Source organism: Arabidopsis lyrata (genome assembly GCF_000004255.2).
Source record: "Arabidopsis lyrata subsp. lyrata unplaced genomic scaffold ARALYscaffold_7, whole genome shotgun sequence".
Lineage (NCBI taxonomy): Eukaryota > Viridiplantae > Streptophyta > Magnoliopsida > Brassicales > Brassicaceae > Arabidopsis > Arabidopsis lyrata.
This window is the reverse complement of record NW_003302549.1, coordinates 10,461,246-10,476,337: the sequence shown is the minus strand read 5'-3', so window position 1 is coordinate 10,476,337 and position 15,092 is coordinate 10,461,246. Positions and strand designations below refer to the sequence as shown.

The 15,092-nt window shown below is 34.8% G+C and overlaps 5 protein-coding genes across 6 annotated transcripts; 1 reads left to right on the top strand and 4 right to left on the bottom strand.

The window, feature by feature from the left end:
• Nucleotides 1-212: 212 nt before the first annotated feature.
• On the bottom strand, nucleotides 213-2,899 carry LOC9306079 (probable xyloglucan endotransglucosylase/hydrolase protein 29). 2 transcript variants are annotated; one of them, XM_002867920.2, is made up of 4 exons: nucleotides 2,547-2,899; nucleotides 2,034-2,134; nucleotides 1,722-1,930; nucleotides 213-1,006 (listed from the first exon to the last, which is right to left on the bottom strand). In XM_002867920.2, exons 1-4 carry the CDS (start codon nucleotides 2,755-2,757, stop codon nucleotides 454-456), a joined length of 1,074 nt encoding a protein of 357 aa, XP_002867966.1. In that variant the 5' UTR covers nucleotides 2,758-2,899; the 3' UTR covers nucleotides 213-453. The 2 variants fall into 2 exon arrangements, with proteins under 2 accessions (XP_002867966.1, XP_020874533.1); XM_021018874.1 differs by lacking the exon at nucleotides 2,034-2,134 and having other exon boundaries at nucleotides 2,547-2,636.
• A 755-nt stretch (nucleotides 2,900-3,654) lies between these two features.
• On the top strand, nucleotides 3,655-6,145 carry LOC9304038 (protein IWS1 homolog 2). The gene is made up of 9 exons (XM_021018867.1): nucleotides 3,655-3,840; nucleotides 4,121-4,433; nucleotides 4,520-4,776; nucleotides 4,875-5,004; nucleotides 5,095-5,157; nucleotides 5,247-5,324; nucleotides 5,395-5,555; nucleotides 5,652-5,805; nucleotides 5,925-6,145. Exons 1-9 carry the CDS (start codon nucleotides 3,821-3,823, stop codon nucleotides 6,021-6,023), a joined length of 1,275 nt encoding a protein of 424 aa, XP_020874526.1. The 5' UTR covers nucleotides 3,655-3,820; the 3' UTR covers nucleotides 6,024-6,145.
• LOC9304037 (vacuolar protein sorting-associated protein 25) lies at nucleotides 6,100-7,821 on the bottom strand. The gene is made up of 7 exons (XM_002867919.2): nucleotides 7,711-7,821; nucleotides 7,281-7,355; nucleotides 7,046-7,185; nucleotides 6,835-6,888; nucleotides 6,618-6,706; nucleotides 6,461-6,536; nucleotides 6,100-6,370 (listed from the first exon to the last, which is right to left on the bottom strand). Exons 2-7 carry the CDS (start codon nucleotides 7,337-7,339, stop codon nucleotides 6,249-6,251), a joined length of 540 nt encoding a protein of 179 aa, XP_002867965.1. The 5' UTR covers nucleotides 7,340-7,355; nucleotides 7,711-7,821; the 3' UTR covers nucleotides 6,100-6,248.
• Nucleotides 7,822-7,939: 118 nt separating this feature from the next.
• Nucleotides 7,940-10,220, bottom strand: LOC9304036 (26S proteasome non-ATPase regulatory subunit 13 homolog B). Its single transcript, XM_002867918.2, has 6 exons — nucleotides 9,956-10,220; nucleotides 9,136-9,582; nucleotides 8,894-8,974; nucleotides 8,602-8,798; nucleotides 8,409-8,508; nucleotides 7,940-8,265 (listed from the first exon to the last, which is right to left on the bottom strand). The coding sequence occupies exons 1-6, from the start codon at nucleotides 10,103-10,105 to the stop codon at nucleotides 8,080-8,082; spliced, it is 1,161 nt and encodes a 386-aa protein (XP_002867964.1). The 5' UTR covers nucleotides 10,106-10,220; the 3' UTR covers nucleotides 7,940-8,079.
• A 28-nt stretch (nucleotides 10,221-10,248) lies between these two features.
• On the bottom strand, nucleotides 10,249-13,187 carry LOC9306078 (4-coumarate--CoA ligase-like 6). Its single transcript, XM_002867917.2, has 6 exons — nucleotides 12,011-13,187; nucleotides 11,576-11,765; nucleotides 11,142-11,287; nucleotides 10,970-11,037; nucleotides 10,694-10,796; nucleotides 10,249-10,615 (listed from the first exon to the last, which is right to left on the bottom strand). Exons 1-6 carry the CDS (start codon nucleotides 13,076-13,078, stop codon nucleotides 10,490-10,492), a joined length of 1,701 nt encoding a protein of 566 aa, XP_002867963.1. The 5' UTR covers nucleotides 13,079-13,187; the 3' UTR covers nucleotides 10,249-10,489.
• Between the last annotated feature and the right edge of the window lie 1,905 nt (nucleotides 13,188-15,092).

Below are 15,092 nucleotides of genomic sequence, written 5' to 3'. Positions count from 1 at the left end.
AAAAAAACTTAAATAAAACGTATATGACAATTGACCATTAATTTGTTTTTTTAACAGTATCTGACAAAGTGACAATCCTTTTAGCTACGACTTTGCCAAACAAAATCGAATTATAACTTTGACAAGCTTTGCTAATTAAATATTCTAACCATTTGACCCAAAAAAAAAAAACACTCTCACCACCATCCTTTAAAAAACAAATGGAGGAGTGATTTTCTTCAAACTGTCGTTATATTCTTAAAAAAACATTTTCAGATACTAAAAAGTTTAATATAAGTTACAAGAGAAACATCATTTTATATTTTCTTTATATACGATATAGATGTATGAATAGAACAGAAAATTAGAAGGAACAAAAAAGCAATTATAAAATCAATAAGAAAAAACTATATAATGAAAAAAAAACACTATTATACATACTCGGTAATAAATTCAACTAACTTAATGTTAATGCTATAGATCAGCCGATACAACCGGCGTGGACCGATTCCGTCGCCGTCTCTTCCTTGCTTTATGCACTTTAGGATGACTACCACCAAACTTTAACCGTCCAGTATCCCTAAACCGGTTCTTTTCAGCCGTCACAATAACACACTCTGGCGGAGGCACCGAGTATCGAATGGTGTCGTAACAATACGAATAATACATATAACGTTCTCGGAACCGTCGCATAGCGGCTGCTTGTTTAGGACTAATGGTTGAGTAGTCGTTGGTCATGAGAAATTGGTCGGAGACAGAGCAATTAATGTTATTATAATTACCGATGTTGTTGTTGTTGATTTCTCCTGGAAGTGAGTCAGAGACATTACAACCGTCGAGCGCTATATCTTTGAATTCGGAGACAAAAGGTGAATATGTATAATCGACGCCGAATTTTCCACCGGAAGTAGCCCAGCTTGAGGCGTCCCAAATGGTTGCATATAGAGACATTGGTTTTTGAGGATAGTCTCCTTCCATTTCTTCTTTTCTTATGATTTCTCTTATTGGTACATCATCTACCCAAAATCTGCAAATAACAAATTAACCAACATTTTGACATGTCTTAAGAGATTTTATTTTCTAATTATACAGCTCACATTGTGATATTAATGTTTATAATTTTCCTGGCTAAAGCTAGTTTTATGCATGTCTCTCTCTTTTTCTTTTTTTGACATATGCATGAGTCTTCTTCAATCTTAACGAAACTATGTTCGTTTTTCTTTTCTTTCTATTGTTATCTTATTAAAATTCAAACTGAACCTTTCTAAATATAATGTGAATGATAGATTTGATTAAAATATTAAGATAGTTTTTTTTTTTTGAAAAATTGAATCGAAACTGATATATATATATATATATATATATATATATATATATATATATATATATATATATATATATATATATCTCTATATGTACCATATTTGGTTATTATATCATTTTCCTACACTTAAATCCAAATTGTACATCGTTAAATGCGTGTAAATGAGACCAAACCAATAGTGAAATGAAATCTGTGTTTGCCGTGTCAATTTTTGCGTTGACTAAACTATATGTGTACTATCAAATCAATTCATAAACACATACATCATCTTTCTCATAATCGGAAAGTCCTTAGAGATCACCTAACTAATTATGGTTCTTCTTTTTTTAACAATCCAAACAATACCATTTTTATTCTCATCTGATATTTTTTAAAAATATTAAATGATCATAAATAAAGAGAGAAAGAGGAAACTAACATAATTTTGGTAGGGGTCCAAAGGATGCTATAACGGTGAAACTCCTTGGAAGGATCAAACCAAAGACGGTAGCGTTCTTCGCGGCCGCGGTTTGTGCTACCGTTTCCATACATATTCGTTTGAAATCGCCAAGGCTTTCCTTCTAGGTTCCCTAAAAACTCTATGTCTAGTTCGTCATGGTTCTTCACAAACACATCGCCATTTGATGTCTGCATAACCTCATTTACAAATTGCACACGTTAATTCAATCAATTTTTTCAGTATATGTTTATAAATTGTTTGATAATCAAATTCAGAAAATTAGTGATTTACATAGAAGGCGACGACGATACCAGCCGTGTAAGCTCCTGGCAACTTTATCAACGAACTAAAAAACCCATGTTGATACATGCTTGAAGAGATAAATCCGGACCCTAATCAAATTCATTTTATAAATTATGAGTGATTTGATCAGTGATCACTACAAGATAGTAGAAATAAGAAACTGGAAAAGAAACTTTGCAAAATTGAAAAACGGTGGCATGAAGAAAATTCATCTATTCTATCATTCAACTTACATAAAGAAATAATGATTGACTATATATATATATATATATATATATATATATATATATATATATATATATATCAAGATTTTGCAAAGTTTCATGTTTGATGAAAGACTGTATAATGGCATCATCATGTTACGAGTCTTCCCCGATCACATTACTAAACCTATCCATTTTTATGTTCATGCAATTCACAAATTTATAAATACAAAAAAACGTTATATAATACTAGTATACTACATAGGATCATATGATCATTTAAAGACAAGAAAATTACCAGTGTATTTGTCGAGGAGTAATCGAACGCTACGATCATCAGGAGATCGGATGAGATTACCTTCACCAAACAAATGAGAAAGACCTTCATCGAAGAATATCGGATTTATGTTCTCCAATCCTAAAACACATCTACATGATATGATCATCACCATCATAATTATTACTATTAATCGATTATTAATCCAGAAAAAATAGATTGAATCTCTCATAACTTTGTTCTATTTTTGTTTCAAATCCAGAAAAAATGAAGAAGAGAAAATTGGTTAGCTTTCTCTTTCTTTGTATTGTCTAAGATCTTTGTTGTTGTTTATGTTTTCTTACGATGCGTCAAAGTGGGAAAGAGAAGACCATGGAATGGTCTAAAGTTTTGCTTCTCTCCTTCTTTATATTTGTTAAAAAGCCATTTGTTTTCTTAGTTATCTACGGAATTGCCACTGATTTTTTAGATTTTAGTAGATAATAATAGTAAACTAGAGCATACCAGATTATATATAATAATTGAACAAAAAATTGACATGATAAGTTTTTAAGATATATAAATTCTAGATTTGATCCATATTTATCTTTATACAGTAGATAATTTGAGTAAAGGTCAGCTCTGATGTAAACAAACAAATTCAGATACAACTTATTATATGATAATTTTCCTGAAAATGTATTTATTTATTATTTTCATCATTTTTATTAGGATGAAGATAAAAATATTAAATTAGTGAAATAATCCAAAAGAAAATGTAAAATTTCTTAAATTTTAAATTTATTGGTTTTAAAATAAGTAATTATTAATTAAACTTCAAAACAAGTTAATAATAATAAAAAAGACTAATTCTTTATATATATATATATATATATATAACTTGCTATCATTATCTATTCTAAACATTGTTACTATTGATTCTTTAACATCAATAGTAATAAATGTAACTATTAATTACTTGTTTGATAGCACTAAAGAAGTTAAAGAATCAATAGTTACATTTACTACTACTAGTAGTTACTCAATTAAACTAATTTTTGTTTTGATAAAATCTTTATTGGAGTGAAAGAATGGATTATGGAAAATTTCCATTTATCCTTTATTTCATTTTTTTTCAAAATAAGTTTTTCTCTCCGCGTTTTTTGCTGACAGGAAAAAACTCACAATCGGATAGCTTGGACTACACGAAGCTAATTTGTTATATATATATAAACGGTGGCACTCTTCTATGGACTTGTTCTGATCAAACATTCTGCGAAAGTGCGAATTCAACAACACAGCGAGCGAAAGAAAATATGAGTCACGAAGAGAATATGTAATGCTTTCTTCTTCTTCTTCTTCCTTTGTTTCTATGAAAAATAGGGTTTATGTATAGAACTAGGGTTTCCAAGTTTCTTTTCTTGTGATTCTGTAGACTTCGTCTCTGTATGTGCGATTACAATACTGAGATTTAGGGTTTTGGATCATCAATATTAAATTCGATCCATAGAAACATAGCTACTTGAAAGTTTGATGAACACGATACATCGAAAATATGGTCTTCACATTATCTAGGGTTTTTTAACTTTTTCCTTGTTCTTTCTATTTATCCGCAGGATGCAAGAGTTAGATGATTCTAACGATGACTGGGTGAAAGAACTTGAAGAAGTTCTCGAGGATAACGAGGAATCGAAATTCACAGGGAGGAGATTAGTTAAAAAGTCGATTTCTGTTCCTGAATTGGTAGATGAAGTTGACGAAGATCTTAACGATTTTATGGAACCTGAGGATGATTTTAGTGACAAAGTAGGGAAGAAGAGACAGAGGAAGAAAAATGAGTCTGTTCTTGAGAAGACGAAGAAGAAGAAGCAAAATTCCGCAGAGGTTCAAGAGATGTGGGATTCAATTACGAACGACAACAACTCCAAGGTTTGTTTGTTGTTTGAATCTTTGGCTCATTGTTTTGTTTTCTTGAGATAATAAGTTTGATTTTCTATGTCTTTATTGTTAACCAGGATGGTGATAAAGTCGTAGTAAAACGTCCTAAGAAAAAAGATGAGGATGCTGAGGAGATAGCCAAATTGTTCAGTCTTAGGAAAAAGAAGAGCAAGAGCAAGAGCGATAAAAACGCAATGGAGATTGCGATGCAAGTAGAACAAGTGATGGCGAATCTTGAAATCGCTGTAGAAGACGACGTAATTCTAAACAGAGAAGGAAAACCCGCTATTAATAAGCTCATGAAGTTACCTCTTCTCAATGAAACTCTCTCAAAGTAAACAAGATTCATCAAACTCTTTTAATCTTTAAGTGATTAAAATTCTCTATCTTTGACTGAAGTTTTGATCGCTCTGGACTTTTTTGGTTTAACAGGAAACCTCTTCAAGCTGAGTTCTTAGATCATGGAGTACTTAACCTTCTCAAGAATTGGCTCGAGCCGCTTCCTGATGGTAGCTTACCAAATATAAACATCCGCACTGCCGTTTTGATGATTCTTAACGATGTATGAACCTTTCTCTCTCAATCCATAATCATAAGCTCTAAATATGATTTACTAAGAAAGACCTCACCTTTGTTTTGTTCTGTGTTGCAGTTTCGTATCGATCTAGATCAAGACTCTAGAAGAGAACAGTTGATCAAGAGCGGTCTCGGGAAGGTAAAATAGCAAATCGAAATCCTGCAAACGATCAGACCATAAAGAAATTTTGCTTGTTGAGTTAACACTTCTTTTTCTTGTTCCTGCAGGTCATAATGTTCTTATCAAAATCAGATGAAGAAACCACACCTAATAGGAGACTCGCTAATGATTTAATCAACAAATGGGTATGTATAAGCAGTTTTTGAGGTTTCATTCTGTCATTACTCGTTACTCACCTCTGTTCTTGATTTGTAGGGCCGTATCATTTATAATAAGAGCACAAGATATGATAAGATGTTTAGTCAGGAGGAACTTGAAGAGCAACGGCAAATGCTATTAAGAAGACAGATCAAGACAGCTCCTAAGGTGTCTGAAACAAAAGCTCGAAACTTTGATACAGATCTTGACCTTTATGTGTAAGTTTCTCTTTGTTTGGCTTTGTACCATCATCTCAGCTTAAAACAATTTTGTTTTTGGTAATCTGATAAATCTATGGGGGAAAAAACATGCAGGAAACCAATATCCAAGCTAGGACCTTGGACAGGAAGAGCAAGAGCGAAAATACCAACAGCATTATCGATGGACTTTAAGATCCGTCCTCCACCGAAGGTTGACAAAGAACCTGAAGCTTGTGCCAAGTGGGAAATGGACAAAAGACATAAAAACGTAAGTGTCCTGCATTAACAGATAGATGATCACTACTTGCATTGCATCATGATGGTTTTCTGCATCCATGACTATTTTTGATTTGAAAACTAACAGAAAATATGATACCTTTGTGACAGCTAACCGAAAAACAGAAGCAGCGAAAGATCATCAGGAAAAAGGGCATGCAAGCATTCAAGCTTAGTGTAGACGGACGCACTATGCTCAAGTACTTGTAGAGATCATTACCAGAGATGTTTTGGACACATCAATTGCAAAATCCATGGCGAATTTCTACACCCATTGTGTTTAGTGTTTATGTAAAGAGATTATTCTTATTTTATAGAACTCAAAAGTGTGATTATAGAATTGAGTGTTATCAAAAACAAAAAGAGTTATTTATCCATTTGGTTCATAAGATTTTTCCAACAGAAATTATTACCAAAAGTTTACACAGAGTAGCATCAGACAGAGAACTTGACGCCTTCATCATCTGCTGATGTTCCCTTGAACAATGCAAGCTTGCCCTTGTTCTCTAGAAGCTTTAAAGCCCTCATTAGAATCGTCCGATCGATCCCTTCAAGTTCTGAAACATGAAAGATAATATTTGGATCGGATTTCACATCGTGAGACACAAACAAAATCATATCAGAAAAACTAGAATTGAGTTAAATACCTGTTCCAAGTGATTCTGTCCCTGAACGTATTTCTTCAACAGTCATAACACTGTCCTCTAATCCATTATCTCTCACCTGATAGAAGATGGTACATGACATCAATTAGAGAAAACCGATTTTTGAAAGTTTCTTTGGTTAATTCACATGTGAACTCACAAACTGAAGAATAATGTCTGCCCAATCTTGAATCCGGTGCCACAGAATCAGACATTTCCTATGCCCTTTATCTAACCACTCCGCACGCCCTGTCAGTAAATAAAGAATAACACATTCAAATGAAACCATGAGATTAAAAAAAACCTCATTCTATCACCGGATCATGAATTCATAAAACCGAGAAAACACAAACCGCTTGAATGTCTCAGAATCTAACCTTCTCCAACAATGGCTGAGAGAAATGTTTCCCTTGCTTCATGACTTAGAGATCCTACAAACCAAATGAAACTAAAGCTTTAAAACACTTCCCTTGAAAACATAGAAAGCAGCAAGATTAACAGCGAAACCTCAAGACTGAAGGATCTAAAGTTACAACAGCTTTCAGTGCTAAGATTTTAACCAGCCAAAGGCAACAATGGATCACATACTATCAATGGCAGAGTTTGAGAAGAGAGGGAAATCTTCTTCAATGCCAATCAAGAAAATCTTTTGAGATTTGCAGTAATCCAAAATAAGTTCTTTCCAGAGCTGTATTTGCTTCTCACGCGTGTCCCTCACAGGCTGCAAACTTGAAAAAGAGACAGACTTTTCTTCAATCCCACAATCTTTAAGACATATAAAAGGAGAAAAAAAAGAAAGAAACTTTAAAGAAGAGATTGATACGTGAAGTATGGAGGATAACTGAAGAATTGAGGAAGCTTGAAATTAGCCAATTTCTGCATCTTTGGACCTCAAAATCTATCGACAAATCAGTAACCATACAAACTATGAGAGCTTATAATCAAAAACAGAGCTCAGGGATTATATTCGCAAATATGCTATTGAATTAACGCAAAGAGCCATAAGGTAATCCCAAAATAGCTTTAAGCGATTCAAGTTACGAATTTGAAGCATTATTAAGAAATCGAATCACCAAAAACCCAACACTAGAAATCCAAAACCCAGAAACAACAATCAAAATCTATTGAATTTACAAGATTTTGTAGAAGAAGTCAGATCTGGGTTATGTCAATTCAACAACACATAACAAAAACCGATGATTCCCTAAAATCTATTCTCAGAAGACAGAACATTTAGAGAGCGAGCAGCTTACGAGGCAGACAGAGGTGAGTTTGAGTCTTTGAGACTTGGGAGGTGCTCTGTTTCAAAATCTCAAAATCGGAAACCAACGATGATGATAATTGGGTTAATGTGTTTTGACTATTTTAGCCTTAGCTTTTAAGAAGTTGAATTTGGATTCATTCCACTAATTGAGATTATGAGTTTTTGACATGTCTAATAACAAAAGTTGGACAATTTGTTATGTCAAATGCAACAATAAAGATGTAACTCGACTTAATAGGATAGATTTCATGTGTCTGTTGAGAACAAAGTTCAAAAGTAACTTGCATTTTATCCTCAGAGAATGTTACAATCTGTAGCTTAAACGGACAATGAAGAAGACAAAAGAGGAAACAAGGGTTTAAGCTGCAACAAGATCAGGTGTCTCGGCCTCAACAGATAACAATGTAGTGTGAACCTTATCGACCCAACTGTCTAGCTGATCCCTCAATAACTTGATCTGCGGAATCCCTAACACCCGCGGTTGCGCCCATGAGACGTATACTGTTCCATTCACCTGATCTAATATTCCCTCTATCAAGTGCACCTGCATCAACCAATACAGAATCACATATCATATTCACAGCAACAAAAATATCCGAGAAAGTCTTCTGTCTTTCCAATCTTCTTTAGATTTCATGCATCGATAGGATGGGACAGAGAGAGAGAGGGGAAAGAAAAGGTACTCACAGATAAGCTCTTCATGAGAAGGTGCTCAACATCTTCGATTGAAAGTTTAGTACGCTCGGCAATGACACTCAAAGGTATGGTCCTATCTTCAGCAGGTCGGCTGTGGCAAAGATGTTATTAAACAAGTTAAGTACTAATTTTGTTTTTCATCTGTATATGCGTATAAGATGTTTCCTAAAGAGATAATGAATACCTGAAAATGATCTCAATAAGGCAGAGAATGTTGATCTTCTCTAATAGTTTCTTCTCATTCTCAACCAGTGCTGGTTGAGCACTCAACGATGCGTTGTGCACACGACAGAGTTCTTGATACTGAACTAAATCACCGTGGTTGAATGCTTGTAGAATGTGGTAAAGCCATTCTACGTTTGTTCCAAGCAGACTTTTCAACTGCCATGACAGAAGATAACATGTCAGTGTTCTTCTTTTATCTATAATGGTGAACAAATCTGGTTTGCTAATTTGGAGGATGAAGGCAAACTTACAATTGGATGGGCTAACAGTTCCCCAAAGTTATAGATATTATCTCCAAGTAGAGCTGAAAGTGACAAATCAAAAGCCAAATCCTGAAAGACACGAAAGTATATTATATTAACATTTTGATCGGTGAACAAAAAGCAAGTTACAGAGATAAAGCATTTTCACCGCAATTTTCCTTCCATAGAGTGCCATTTGGTAACGGAAAGACCACATATAATCATATGTGAAACATTAGAACAGGACATACCAGCTTAAATGATTCCGAGAGTGACTCCACAGACGTATAAGCGAGGTAAAGAAGAGCATTTTTATAGAACTCAGAAAACTCTTGACGGAATTTATGGTACTGAGAAGACACCCAAAAGAAGTTAGCATAGACTGATGGATCAATGTCAGTCATACTATCAAGCAAGCTTTTTCCATCGTCCAAGATTTTCTTGCACTCCTTCTGGTCACCTTGCTCAAGCTTGAACAAAGCTATTTGTGTTTCTATATAGCTAATTGGCTCATTTATCCTTGACTCTTTAGTAGCTTTAAGCTTTTCAATCACTCCTTCAAGATAACTAACAGCAGCTTCTTTCTCAGGGTACTGTCGGGAGACTACAACCGCGAAATGCGCAAGCTTCAGAAGATTGATCCTCGTCTCAAAGTCAGTGATGAAATTGTTGTAAAGCTGTATTAAAGCATCTCCAGCCTAAAAAGATTATGAACACAAACAGGAAAAAACACGTTAATAAATCTATAAATCCTTACCAAACATGGGTTTTAGTACACAACCTAAGAGCCAAACCAGAACATAGCAACACAAAAAGCCCTTAAACCTTGTAAAGCTGAGTTTCTCGGTATCTCTGGGCTAAACTATTCAAAAGCTTTGGTCACAGAAGTACGATAATTCACCAATACAAAGCTTTTCAATGAATCTGAAAGTCACCTAAGAGTCGGAACGAATCCTTTAGATCTCTCGATAAACCCAAGTCTAACATTACGACTCCTATTAACTTTCGCGAGATCTATGAACCCTAATTACCTAGAACAGCTACGAAACGATGAAAAGTCAGGAAATTGACCTGAAAGACAGAGAGAGCAATGAACTGCTCGAGCTTAAGGGTGAGCTGATGCCAGAGCTTCTTCTGGTACAGATCTGCGAGCGAATTGTACCACTCGCCAAGCTCTGGGTGCGCATTTTTCTGCGATTCAAGGTACTGTAGAGCAGACATGGCAGATTCTCGAAGAAACAGAAGGAAAAGCTTCGATCTTGTATCGGTTTGGGAAGTAAGAAAATCCAGAAAAACCCAGCCTCTTAGTAAACTATATTTCTTGAGCTCAAAGACAAGTATCGGGCGATAAATGCAAAGCCAAAAATTAAAAGGACTTTTATGTAAATAAAAAATACAATGGCTAAATTACAATTTAGGGCTCAGAAAGAATTTTTGTTTCCGGGTTTGGGTTACAATTGTTATTATTCACTGAGAATCAAAGAATGTCTCTGCTTAGTTTCTTTTGAAGCTACAAAACCAATGAATAATACTAATTGAATTATAAAGGCTATATTAGTGGGATCTCTCTGTGTGCTACTTATTTCCAAACAAATGAAGAAAGAATCATAGTCTTGAAGAAACAGAGTTTGTTAGAATTCTCTTTAGTTCCTTTCTCAATATCTTCCCAGTTGGAGATTTTGGTATAGAGCTAACCATCACCACTTTCCTCACCTTCCTGTACGGTGCAACCTAGAACACGTAATGTATTACATCAAATATGTCTGTTCTGAAATGGGAAAAGCCTTTTTGAATTAGTGGGAACCTAACCTGAGCAGCTACATAGCTTATTACATCTTGTTCTGAAAGTGTTGTTTCTTGTCTCCGGACAACGAATGCTACCGGAATCTCTCCACATTCTTCATTTGGGGCCCTGAAATTTAAAGTCTTTTGTTAGAACACAATTCATAATTTTGGATACTTTTTACTAGGATAACAGACTTTGTCAGATTGTCTAAGACCAGATTTGCAGTATCTTTCATTTAATTACACGAGTTTAGTAAATGATTCAGGTGCAGATCAAGATTTTTTTTCTTTCGAACTTACGCTGTTACTGCAGCGTCTATAATCAAAGGATGTGAAACAAGAACAGCTTCCAAATCTGCTGGTGCGATCTGCAAAAACAATAATTGCATAGACTTAACATTTCCTAATTTAGTACTGTTGAAAGAAAAAGGATTGTGGATTTTGAGAAAAAACAAACTGTTTTTTTCTTTACCTGAAACCCTTTGTACTTTATAATCTCCTTAATACGGTCAACAATAAACAAGTAACCATCTTCATCAAAATAAGCAATATCCCCAGTACGTAGCCAACTATCTTCAACTATACTCATCTGAGTTGCTTTTGGGTTATTCAAGTATCCTGATACACAAATGAACGGTGTTTACATTCTCTCGAAGTAAAATTAAAACTGTTTGATGAAAACATGTAAACACACATGCAAGAACAAGATAATAAGCCTAATCTATCAACACAATCACCAAATAAGCCACATGAAAGTTGGAGATCCGATCTATATTTACATTTATGTGGATGCAAGTTTTTCTTAATGATTTGAACCATTGACAAAAGGACTTATTTGTGAACTGAGAAGAAAAATCTCAACTATTTTGGCAAGAAAAAGTAGTAGAATAGGAAGAATCTATCTACCTTTCATGACACCGGGACCTTGTATCCAGAGCTCTCCTCGGTTTCCTGGTGGTAGGAAACAACCAGAGCTCCAATCTACTACCTTGGCTTGCATATTAGGAGCAAGTAGTCCCACCGAAGAATACCTACTAAGCTTTTCCGAGTTGAAGCCCCGTGTTCCAACTGCGGTTGATTCCGTCATTCCATATCCCTGCACCAAAATGTGATCCCGTTTGTACACACTTTTAGCTAAATGTAAACAAAATTAATAGTGTGACTCAAAAGTCATGGCCTCATTAATTCAATTTTAGTTGTTTCTTTTGGGAAGAGATGTCAAAAAATTTCAAAAAAATGTAGATTCTAAGTTTATGGACAAATAACATTTAATTCAGTTTCCTAATAAAAAATTTCAATGTAAAGTTCCTTAAAGGACTTCCAACAGTAAAGTTCAGAGACCTGAATCAAATCAACATGAGGAAGAGTCTGAAGGAAATCTTCAATGAACTTCCTACTTAAAGGAGCTGCTCCAGAAGAAACTTGCTTCAAGCTTTTAAACACTTCACCAGATACTCCTTTTGCCTTCTTTGTCAATGCCATCAACATAGGAGGAACAACCGGGAAATGAGTGATCTTAAACCTTTCGATTACATTGATAACATCAGAAGCATCGAACCTCCTCATAACAACAATGGTTGATCCCAGAGACAACAATCCCATCACAAAGAGTGATAACCCGTAGATATGACACAAAGGCAAAGCTGCCAGATAAACATTACTCAATCCCGGATATTCGTATTGCGAAGCTTCAAACCTCACAAAAAGCTCCATTGATACAATCAAATTCCTATGAGTTAACAGAACTCCTTTAGTAGCTCCAGTTGTCCCAGATGAATACATAATTGCAGCTACATCGTCTTGCTTAATCAACGGTTTTGGTACAAATCCGAAACTTTCTTTCATAATGACGTAAAACTTCGGGTTTTCGATACGAATCGAATCAAAATCGTAACTTTCAGGTACTATAATCACCCTAACCTCCAAAGAACTCAACTTGTCAACGTTTTCAGCAGAAGTAAACGCTAAACCAACACTACACTCACTCACTTGCTTCTTAATCTCTCCCAAACTACTCGAAGGATTCATGGTAGTAACAATAGCACCAAGCGAAATCAACGAGAGGAAAATCATCGGAAAATAGACGGAATTAGGCAACACGAGTGATACAACGTCACCTTGACGAACACCCAAAACGTGATAAATCCCAGCCGCCATTGATTGAACCATAATCTGTAGCTCAGTGTGAGATATCGAAAACCCGGTTAAGGAATCGACGAGCGCGGCATCGCCGCCGTGTCTGTGAGAGAAAAGGGCGGAGACGGCGTCGAGATTTGGGTCGACGGGGAGGTGGACGGAGGGGAATTTGCTGGAGTAGATTCCTGTTTTAGGAGAGAACCAAAAGGGAGGGTTTTGGTGAGACGTTTGTGTTTTATCATTTGGTGATATGTGAAGATGCGTCGCCGCCATTAGAGAGAGAAAGTAGAAGCAGAGTTTAAGATTCTGCAGCGATCAATGTTTTAGTTCTGATCGGGAAATAAACAAACGACGGAATAGTGATCAAAAGAAAATTTATATAATTGGAATTAAAGTTTTTTCTTTTTTTTTTGGATAAACATTTGGAATCAAAGTTTCCCATGTTTAATTCATCATATATCTTATCTATTTTTATGTAGATCGAGTACATTTTTATGAACAATAAATATCTCCCTTATATCTTTCCCTTTCAACAGTTGGGGAGGGAGTGTTATGAAAATATGTCTACTAGACTTGGTGATTTTTTGAATTTCTGTTTGTCGTGTTCTGTCAACTTTAGTTTTAAACCTAGAAGCATCAAGAATGAAATTATGAGAGTTTAAAAAGATTCTGCAGAAGTGTTTGATTGGATTGTTTGGTAACGGTAACCAAGAATGAAACTATTTCGATAAGATATTTTGGTTATTTCTTTTATGTCTAAACGGTATTTTTAGTTTCTTAATAAAAACTATTTGGAAAAACACCTCTTCTCCGGCTTGGTCATGTCATGTTGTTCCTCAACGATTTATCACTGACTCTAGAATGGCTTTGTCACAAGATCACCAGCTGCACGAACTAACTATACTTGTTTACGAGCTAAGGCGGGAGCGGAACAGGCGTTATCACCCTCTATGAAATTTCCCAAATCTATTTCATTGGTGTAATTTATGGAGGTAACGTTAGAGACCAATCTATTGATTTCTTATTAATACTTTCCAAATTTCATTTAATTAAAATAGAACAAAATTATACGTTATCATGAATTAGTCTCCATTTATATTACATCAAAATGTTTCCGTTTTTAAAATTTTATTTGAGTTGGGGGGGGGGGGGAAGTACCATAAATTAGTTGCCATGTATTATTTTCTTTTCAATAAAAATGTGGGGTATTTATTACCATAATTTATACTTGCCATATAAGTGATTTTTTTTTTTTTTTTTGGTTTTATACTGCTGTATAAGGTGTACTGTTTTAATTCCTAGATAGTGTCGAGTAAGAGTCAAATATTTCCCATGATTTCTTGCTTTCCATATATGGGGAAAGTTAATAATAACAATTATGGGCTGTTATCTTACTTTCCATATAGATTTTGGGGCAAGAATCAATTATCAAAATATTGTGACAAAGAATTAACTAAGGAAACAAAAACTCGGTTGGTGTAATTATAAATAACGACTTCCATGAAATTACACAGTGTATTCCACCAGCAAGGTGATTCTTCTTCTTGCGTGTCTTTCTTTAATCAATTTCTTGCTCGATTATTGAGGAATTTCTATTCCCATTTTATTATTATATAGATTCTCCTTGCTTGACAATTTTTGTTTGTTTTCTCTCATCTAATCTTACTTTTGGTCAATTAGATATGGATTCTTCTTCTGCTATGGCAAGCCAAGCCTTAGACTTGTTGAAGAAGACATACGAGGTTGTGGATCATCCTTCAACGAATTCAATAATCTCGTGGGGACCTGACAACAAGAGTTTCATAATTTGGGATCCGGAAGGATTTGAAAAGTTTCTTCTTCCCTACAGTGGCGGATCTAGAATCAATTTCTAATGGGGTCAATATGTTATACGAAGAGAAAATGAAGGATTTAAACATATTTTAATGGGGTCAATATAAGGAATTTTAAGCATATTCTCTAATTTAATCTTAATTTTCAATAGCAAATCAGTTAAAATTAAGAAGTTGTTGGGGTCAAGTGACCCCACTACCAATAACGTAGCTCCGCCACTGCTTCCCTATATCTTTCCTCCCCGCAACCTGGGCGTTTATGCCTCGTATCTCAAGCTTTATGTAAGTCTTTCACTTAATTCTTGGTCGTCTCGTCTCTCAAATAATTCAATGATAAACAACAGCTCTTGTGTGATATATATATATATATATATATATATATATATATATATATATGTTGTTTTAATTCCTTGTAAACGTACATAGGGAGTTTTAAAAGTTGAGTCTGAACAAGA

Excerpts from the sequence above, each read along its gene's own strand:
- LOC9306079 (XM_002867920.2), bottom strand. The coding sequence starts at position 2,757 with ATGAGAGATTCAATCTATTTTTTCTGGATTAATAATCGATTAATAGTA. Across the intron at positions 2,135-2,546 it reads ACTCCTCGACAAATACACTG|GGTCCGGATTTATCTCTTCA; the intron begins GTAATTTTCTTG and ends GAATTTGATTAG. Across the intron at positions 1,007-1,721 it reads TGGACCCCTACCAAAATTAT|ATTTTGGGTAGATGATGTAC; the intron begins GTTAGTTTCCTC and ends TGTTATTTGCAG.
- LOC9304038 (XM_021018867.1), top strand. The coding sequence starts at position 3,821 with ATGAGTCACGAAGAGAATAT. Across the intron at positions 4,434-4,519 it reads CGAACGACAACAACTCCAAG|GATGGTGATAAAGTCGTAGT; the intron begins GTTTGTTTGTTG and ends ATTGTTAACCAG. Across the intron at positions 5,158-5,246 it reads TCAAGAGCGGTCTCGGGAAG|GTCATAATGTTCTTATCAAA; the intron begins GTAAAATAGCAA and ends TTGTTCCTGCAG.
- LOC9304037 (XM_002867919.2), bottom strand. The coding sequence starts at position 7,339 with ATGCAGAAATTGGCTAATTTCAAGCTTCCTCAATTCTTCAGTTATCCT. Across the intron at positions 6,707-6,834 it reads CTCAGCCATTGTTGGAGAAG|GGCGTGCGGAGTGGTTAGAT; the intron begins GTTAGATTCTGA and ends ATTTACTGACAG. Across the intron at positions 6,537-6,617 it reads CAGACATTATTCTTCAGTTT|GTGAGAGATAATGGATTAGA; the intron begins GTGAGTTCACAT and ends ATCTTCTATCAG.
- LOC9304036 (XM_002867918.2), bottom strand. The coding sequence starts at position 10,105 with ATGTCTGCTCTACAGTACCTTGAATCGCAGAAAAATGCGCACCCAGAG. Across the intron at positions 8,975-9,135 it reads TCTCGGAATCATTTAAGCTG|GATTTGGCTTTTGATTTGTC; the intron begins GTATGTCCTGTT and ends CGTGTCTTTCAG. Across the intron at positions 8,799-8,893 it reads AACTGTTAGCCCATCCAATT|TTGAAAAGTCTGCTTGGAAC; the intron begins GTAAGTTTGCCT and ends CTGTCATGGCAG.
- LOC9306078 (XM_002867917.2), bottom strand. The coding sequence starts at position 13,078 with ATGGCGGCGACGCATCTTCACATATCACCAAATGATAAAACACAAACG. Across the intron at positions 11,288-11,575 it reads AGGTCCCGGTGTCATGAAAG|GATACTTGAATAACCCAAAA; the intron begins GTAGATAGATTC and ends TTTGTGTATCAG. Across the intron at positions 10,797-10,969 it reads ATAGACGCTGCAGTAACAGC|GGCCCCAAATGAAGAATGTG; the intron begins GTAAGTTCGAAA and ends TTTAAATTTCAG.